Here is an 8,319-nt window from a genome sequence, read left to right as displayed (position 1 = left end):
TTATTTTTTGCCTGTTTTGCATGTTATTTTGGCATTAATACGTGTCACATATAAGTTTGCAAACAATGTAAAAAATATATATATTTTAGTTAATAAAGCTGCATACAAAAATGGTCTCTTGTTTGCTTTCTTGATTAAGTCAACTCCAAAATGCAGATGTTTCAGCCTAGCTCAGTGCTTTCTGTGGTGGTGGGGCAGCCAGTCGGAAAATACAGACCATAGGGGTTGGTAATGTTCTCTAGTTGCGCCGTGATTGGCGCAGCGTTCTGTCACTCATGGGGACATTACTTCACTGCAAAATTTACAGGGAGAGATAGAAAATAATTAAAGCTCCTTGGGTGCTGCCATAGAGTTACATTAGAAGTGCCCATCCAAGAAGGCTCAAGGTCATTGGCCACACATAAAATGATGTCAAATCACGTTATATCTATCATAGCTTTGATTGGACTGATCAAGTCAACATCATACTTTCAAATTCTTACTTAGCAAGCTCGACAAGCAGTCATCATCATGAATCAAGTCGACAATCTACTGGCAAATCCTTTTCAATCCTTGTCATATGAAGATAAATTATAGATTAAATGTATCGGTGAATCATTGGCCATTGGACATAAACATTACACAACAAGTTTGAAATCGCAAATTCAACAATGAGTGATTTAGAAGGAATCAATGGCTAACTACAAGCGTTGCAAAGCAATTACTATCGTGCTATTCAGTGGAGTGGGTGTGTTGGCCAAGTCTGGATTTAAGGGTCTCTTTTCCAAGCTTAAAAGGATAAACATTCAACACAATGGGCCAGAAAAGGTTGAATACATTGGCCATGCTGTTAATCCAGCATGACTTCTGCCACGTTCAAAACAACTGGAGACTCAGAACTGGGCAATGTTAGACTTCAGTGAGTTCAAGACAACTGGGAAACAAGCTCCGACTGGGAAAATGCGTTTTGGACAGTCATCCAACTCGACTCGGAATTCCAAGTCAGGAACTCTGGCCTCTTTCTAGAGCTCTGACCTGATGACCACTGATGTCAGGATTTAACCTTGTTTTTTTCCGAGTTTACAATTGTCTTGAAAGCACCATAAATACAGAAAGCCAGACTTTGTTGACAAAGTTTGATGACAAAATTTTCCCACAAGAACTGCCGCGCCACCTTCCTGTTCAAGTGAGCACAGCACAACAAGGTGAGTCCAAAATGTATTGTATGCTGCTGCATAAATGATGTAATGTGCCAGGGAGATATGTATACTGTAGCTTAGAAAGTAATACTAAGTGTATGTTGTGTAGTAAGCTGTTAGTAGCCCATGTGCCTCACCCTAATAATTTGGTCCCTTTCCCCCTCATAACATAGCCTACTGTTGTGACTTGGTTGTGCACATGTAGCCTATAGCCTGTTTTAGAGAAATGTAATCCTTGACTATTGTAAGAGCTTTCGTTGTCTGTTTATATGCCCCATTTACTTATCCTACGGTTCTCACTTGGTGTACATAGAGAATACTGTAAGAATGGACCATGTTCTGAATTCTGTCACTGTACATTTCAAAAGTGCTGAACAAATAGTTATAAACTCAGCAAAAAAAGAAATGTCCTCTCACTGTCAACTGCGTTTATTTTCAGCAAACTTAACATGTGTGAATATTTCTATGAACATAACAAGATTCAACAACGGAGACATAAACTGAACAAGTTCCACAGACATGGGACTAACAGAAATGGAATAATGTGTCCCTGAACAAAGGGGGGGGTGGGGGGTTCAAAATCAAAAGCAACAGTCAGTATCTGGTGTGGCCACCAGCTGCATTAAGTACTGCAGTGCATCTTCTCCTCATGGGCTGCACCAGATTTGCCAGTTCTTGCTGTGAGATGTTACCACGCTCTTCCACCAAGGCACCTGCAAGTTCCTGGACATTTCTGGGGGGAATGGCCCTAGCCCTCACCCTCCAAACCAACAGGTCCCAGATGTGCTCAATGGGATTGAGATCCGGGCTCTTTGCTGGCCATGGTAGAACACTGACATTTCTGTCTTGCAGGAAATCACGCACAGAACGAGCATATGGCTGGTGGCATTGTCATGCTGGAGGGTCATGTCAGGATGAGCCTGCAGGAAGGGTATCACATGAGGGAGGAGGATGTCTTCCCTGTAACGCATAATATTGAGATTGCCTGCAATAACATCAAGCTCAGTCCGATGATGCTATGACACACCGCCCCAGACCATGACAGACCCTCCACCTCCAAATAGATCCCGCTCCAGAGTACAGCCCTCGATGTAACACTCATTCCTACGACGATAATTATGGATTGCTTCTTATCCGCTCATCGTTACCTTACGCCATAGTTTGTTCATCTCAATTTACAGTAGAAACAGCATTTGTTAAAGCAAGTCAGCCATATCAGCTATGTTTTTTAAACAGCAGTAAATGAGTCTGAATGAACTGTTTTGCTGCCAGACAAGGCTCCGCTGATAGCCAGGTGTAGCAGTGGTAAGGATTCACTCCATGGTGCTGAAAAAAAAGCTCTGCTGTTGGGACAGCTTTATGTAGTCCCAAACCGTTTGTGAGTACCTTTGTCACCGTTATAGTACAAGTAATATATTTTTTAGTGTTGTGTAGTGGCCTTACTGGCATGCATTAATATTTGTTCGATTTTTTTTGCCCCACCAAGATTTACATGTTAAAATCGCAACTGCCCTAGTATACACTCTTGGGTAATACTTTTGGCAGAATAATCAATTATTCTCTTGTCTCTATCCTACCTGTGGTTTCTCAGTAGGCAATGGTGTCAGTCGAGTCACCCGACTGCGCAAGTGCGCATACTCCAGTCCTCGCGTGCTGGGGAAACTTCATTCGGATATCACTGTGTATAAGGACACTTGCCACTCGGATTTCTCTCTATCAAAAAAAAAAAAAAAAAAAGATTCTGAAAAAAATATCTTCCTCAACTCTGCTTTGAAGGACGTAAACGCTCCAAACAGGTAGACATTCATGATTAAGGTGCGCACAGTTAGAGTTAGTAGCCTATAAACAGTTTGTGTTTATCAACAAATGGCTTAGGACGAACACAAATATCCTATAATGATAGAGAATAGAGTGTTCAAATGTAGTGTTTTACAGTTTAGCACTGTCTATGGGTGTGCATTTCGGACAGAGCTGGACATTGCAACTACATTGTGTCAGGGTATGACATGGGTGCGTCTTAATACGAGGAGCTGCCTCCTTTCCTATGTCATATTTCTTAGTCCTTACTAATATGAAATGATTGGATATAGGTGAGTGCATTTTAGCAGTTACTCCAGCTAAGCAATATTGCGTGGCTCTGAAATAGGACAATAGTAAAGATTACACTTATTGTATTTGAACCTGTGTCTCTGACAAGGGAAACAACTTATTGGGTTGGAATGTATGCAGACTTTGCGTTTGAATAGTTGGATGCACCTTGATGACATTCTTTCCATCTGCATCCATCTTATCACTCACACACCTTTCCTCCTAGTCACATCATGCTGTGGTATTTTATTTTAACCTGATGTCTGTTGGTGTCATGCCATCATTACAGTAGGTAGGTGTGTTTATATGGAGTAACACTACATACCAAACTCTTAACCCACAGCAATGTGTACCCAAGCTTTCGCAATTACATTGCACCATGACTTCCCAACTGATATTGAACAAGAGAAGCCTTTCCCTTGGAGCGAGGACGGCCGAGGGGTCAAGACACAAAATGACCACAGGAATTCCATCTAGGGACAATATGTGCTTTTGAGTAGGAATAAAGGAGCAATTAGCTTGAAAATATACCATAGTAATACGACACAAGGGAGAAAAAACAAAACACATCCAGGTTTAAAGGACAGAATTCAGACTTTCATATCATCAGTAATTACTACATAGTACACACTTGAAAACACCCAAATCAGCTGTCTTTTTCCAAACTTTGCCAACTGCTATACTCAGAAAATCACACAGACTGTCATTCCCATTTCATACGCTGGTTACGTTCACATCAAAAAGAAAAAAACAAAAACAAGTTCAGCAAGTTTCTGCTACACTGTCTTCATATTTTCTGAGTTTAGGTTGTTCTTGAAGGGCCAGGTTTCTGTATGCTTATTTGCATGTGAGACTGGAAGTACAGGACCCTGTAGAGTGACTATGATTCTGTGTCAAAACACTTTCAGCATTAGGGCTGTCTCGTTGGACCACAGAGGCTGGCTTGGCACTACTGTACTCTCTGATCTAAGTTGTCATCAAATAAGCAACAGCTGAGTGAGCGAGGGAAGTAAGAATGACCAAGAAGGGAGATTAAAAAAGCATCACAATTGACTTGAGTAGCTCTGAGTAGAACTGCGATTCAGATGTAGGATCTTCATTTGAGACAGTTTTCTACAGCAGGAAAATAATCCTGCAGCAACAGGAAATGTGAATTATTATGTGGATTATAATGAATGGACATTTTTGTTGGGGTGTATACATTTTTGTAAAGGAAAATCAAGTCTGAAATTTCTAAGTGGAAATTACAAACTTCAGAAGCCTTTTTAAACCTCAAATACACAAGTGTATTGCAAGAATGTTCTCCTGCAACAGGGTGATCAAATTAAGATCCTACATCTGTATGAATGTATTATAGAAATAAACCACATATGTTTCTTTGCATAAAAGGGTATACAACAGCAGTATTGCCTTGGTCCCCTTGTTGTTCATAGGATGACTGAGGTGATGAACACACAGGAACCTGTGATAAAGGACTTCAGTGTAGCTGGAGCAGCATCAGGGGATCAGGGCATATCCTTTCAGGTGAGTCTACTGTTGCCTCAATCCATCCATCCATCCACCAGTCACTCAACCAAGAGTTTAATTGACAGCCTACTAATTATGAATGTGCCTTTAATTTAGGATCTTTCTTGTAAAATGTTGTATGAGCTCTCATTGCAAGGATCTCAGATTTGAACTTCAAATCCCTGTAAGAAAGAGTAAAACACCCTAATAAAGAGTCAATCGACCCTACTTCTTGTGTCCAGATTTTCCCAGATACCCATGAGCGGAATCCCAAGCTGTCCAAGAGACTTCCCTCTATTGTGGTGGAGCCCTCTGATGGGGGCAATGTGGAAAGCGGGGAGCTCCGCTGGCCCCCTATGGATCCCAACTCTGTAGAGGCCCCAGGCGGGATGCAGCCCCACAAACACACTCCTCTTCAGACCACACAGGACCAGGCCGCAGGTAGGATAACCTGGCATGATATTCTGATTACCTCAATGTAAAGTGTGTGTGTGTGTGTGAGAGAGAGACTCTTTCCCTATCTGATTGTGACAACTCTCTCCATGTGTCTCCCAGATGAAGATCTGAATCACGGGGTGCAGGACAGCAGTGAAGTGGTGTATGGGGCCGTAGTGGAGGAATCTAACTGAGAAGATCATCCATCCACCTCCACAGCTGCTCTCACTGTAGATGTGTCCAGAGTAAGAAAGATAGACAGGTGGGCAGGGGCACTGAGGAGAGTGGAGGAGAGACTTGGAGGGTCGTTACCCTCACACCCTGCGCACTGCAAGAAAACCAATGAGTTCATTCTGACGTTTCAGGCTGTACAGCAGTCTGTTAAAGCTGTCTTAAATAGCTTGCTTGTGCAGTTTCATATACATGCAGACTAGATCACAGCTACGCAGCACTGAATAATTTTGTTGTCCTCTAATTGTAGATATTTTGATACTTTGTGCAAAAATGTGGAGTACTTTGTAAGAACTGAGGTGTTTTTGAACAGCAGTATTCAAAGCTGTGTCCAGCATGTATACTCCTAAGTAGAATGTAAGCTAGATAAAGTGGTGACAACTGTGGGTATTCCTGTCTCGTGAAAAACAATGATTCTGATTGTGTACGTGAGTTCTTTCAACTTGTTCTACCATAAAAAGCAACAGCTAACATCCAGAGATAGTCCTAGTTGTTACAATCAATGGGAGTAAAAATGCTGTGTATGTACCACAACTGCATTTTTCTCATCTGCAGTTTTTATAAACAGTCAATAAGTGAGTGCTGAGATTGAAGCCCCAGTTATTGCACAGACAATAAAGTCTTTAGGCTTGCCAAACCTTTTGTTGTTGAATTTGTCAGCCTGTGCCTTTATACTCTTCTCCCCCTCTCTCTCTCACCCCCTTCATGTCGATCCACTCCCCACCATCCACAATCCCCATGTCTGATGGCTCTCTTGGATCTGGTTTCCTGGTATAGGTCAGATTCAGTGTCTTCATCTAGACACAGACATGAGTGGCAGGGACTCAATCTTATTTTTCTATCTCTCCTTCCTTTTTGGATGTGACCTTTCAACTGACAGCCTTGTTAAGAGCCCTTCGGCACAGCAAACATGCTCACCTCTGGAAAAACAAAAGGGCAGCATTGGAGAGCAAAGGAGTGAAAGAGAAAAAATAAATATGGTGTAGAATATTTTTTTCAAATGTCTATTATTTTAATGGAATGTCAATACTGTGCACTATTTAGAGGCTAACTGGGTCTTCAAATTTGATGAAGACGCACAATGATGTATCAAAAATATACCATAAGGTACCATACTACTGCAGCAGGACTCTAGTGATTTAGTATGTTACTCCTTGATTATTATTATAACTATTTCAACATAAACACCAGACATCATTTTTATCTTTGCTCACAATAGCACACGTCATCCTGACCAACTGGCCCTCCAAATACACCTCCGCTGTCTTCAACCAGGATCTCAGCGATCACTGCCTCATTGCCTGTATCCGCTACGGAGCCGCAGTCAAACGACCATCCCCTCATCACTGTCAAACGCTCCCTAAAACACTTCTGTGAGCAGGCCTTTCTAATCGACCTGGCCCGGGTATCCTGGAAGGACATTGACCTCATCCCGTCAGTTGAGGATGCCTGGTCATTCTTTAAAAGTAACTTACTCACCATTTTAGATAAGCATGCTCCGTTCAAAAAATGCAGAACTAAGAACAGATACAGCCCTTGGTTCACTCCAGACCTGACTGACCTCGACCAGCACAAAAACATCCTGTGGCGGACTGCAATAGCATCGAATAATCCCCGCGATATGCAACTGTTCAGGGAAGTCAGGAACCAATACACGCAGTCAGTCAGGAAAGCTAAGGCCAGCTTCTTCAGGCAGAAGTTTGCATCCTGTAGCTCCAACTCCAAAATGTTCTGGGACACTGTGAAGTCCATGGAGAACAAGAGCACCTCCTCCCAGCTGCCCACTGCACTGAGGCTAGGTAGCACGGTCACCACCGATAAATCCATGATTATCGAAAACTTCAACAAGCATTTCTCAACGGCTGGCCATGCCTTCCGCCTGGCTACTCCAACCTCGGCCAACAGCTCCGCCCCCCCCCCCGCAGCTACTCGCCCAAGCCTCTCCAGGTTCTCCTTTACCCAAATCCAGATAGCAGATGTTCTGAAAGAGCTGCAAAACCTGGACCCGTACAAATCAGCTGGGCTTGACAATCTGGACCCTCTATTTCTGAAACTATCTGCCGCCATTGTCGCAACCCCTATTACCAGCCTGTTCAAACTCTTTCATATCGTCTGAGATCCCCAAGGATTGGAAAGCTGCCGCAGTCATCCCCCTCTTCAAAGGGGGAGACACCCTGGACCCAAACTGTTATAGACCTATATCCATCCTGCCCTGCCTATCTAAGGTCTTCGAAAGCCAAGTCAACAAACAGGTCACTGACCATCTCGAATCCCACCGTACCTTCTCCGCTGTGCAATCTGGTTTCCGAGCCGGTCACGGGTGCACCTCAGCCACACTCAAGGTACTAAACGATATCATAACCGCCATCGATAAAAGACAGTACTGTGCAGCCGTCTTCATCGACCTTGCCAAGGCTTTCGACTCTGTCAATCACCATATTCTTATCGGCAGACTCAATAGCCTCGGTTTTTCGGATGACTGCCTTGCCTGGTTCACCAATTACTTTGCAGACAGAGTTCAGTGTGTCAAATCGGAGGGCATGCTGTCCGGTCCTCTGGCAGTCTCTATGGGGGTGCCACAGGGTTCAATTCTCGGGCCGACTCTTCTCTGTATATATCAATGATGTTGCTCTTGCTGCGGGCGATTCCCTGATCCACCTCTACGCATACGACACCATTCTATATACTTCCGGCCCGTCCTTGGACACTGTGCTATCTAACCTCCAAACGAGCTTCAATGCCATACAACACTCCTTCCGTGGCCTCCAACTGCTCTTAAACGCTAGTAAAACCAAATGCATGCTTTTCAACCGATCGCTGCCTGCCCGACTAGCATCACCACCCTGGATGGTTCCGACCTTGAATATGTGGACATCTATAA

At 43.4% G+C, this 8,319-nt stretch overlaps 1 protein-coding gene across 2 annotated transcripts; it reads left to right on the top strand.

Moving 5' to 3' along the window:
* The first annotated feature begins 732 nt into the window (after nt 1-732).
* On the top strand, nt 733-6,075 carry LOC115138993 (protein LBH-like). 2 transcript variants are annotated; one of them, XM_029676170.2, is made up of 4 exons: nt 733-1,184; nt 4,700-4,790; nt 5,015-5,213; nt 5,328-6,075. In XM_029676170.2, the coding sequence occupies exons 2-4, from the start codon at nt 4,701-4,703 to the stop codon at nt 5,399-5,401; spliced, it is 363 nt and encodes a 120-aa protein (XP_029532030.1). In that variant the 5' UTR covers nt 733-1,184; nt 4,700; the 3' UTR covers nt 5,402-6,075. The 2 variants fall into 2 exon arrangements, with proteins under 2 accessions (XP_029532030.1, XP_029532029.1); XM_029676169.2 differs by lacking the exon at nt 733-1,184 and adding an exon at nt 1,246-2,974.
* Nucleotides 6,076-8,319: the final 2,244 nt, after the last annotated feature.

The sequence above is a fragment of the Oncorhynchus nerka genome, linkage group LG12 (genome assembly GCF_034236695.1).
Source record: "Oncorhynchus nerka isolate Pitt River linkage group LG12, Oner_Uvic_2.0, whole genome shotgun sequence".
In the NCBI taxonomy this organism is placed as follows: Eukaryota; Metazoa; Chordata; class Actinopteri; order Salmoniformes; family Salmonidae; genus Oncorhynchus; species Oncorhynchus nerka.
The sequence above is the reverse complement of the archived record's forward strand: the minus strand, read 5'-3'. Positions and strand labels throughout refer to the sequence as shown.

Bases quoted from the DNA above. Each gene is read 5' to 3' on its own strand.
- LOC115138993 (XM_029676170.2), top strand. From the start codon at position 4,701: ATGACTGAGGTGATGAACACACAGGAACCTGTGATAAAGGACTTCAGT. The intron at 4,791-5,014 runs GTGAGTCTACTG...TCTTGTGTCCAG, and splicing joins ATCAGGGCATATCCTTTCAG to ATTTTCCCAGATACCCATGA. The intron at 5,214-5,327 runs GTAGGATAACCT...TGTGTCTCCCAG, and splicing joins CACACAGGACCAGGCCGCAG to ATGAAGATCTGAATCACGGG.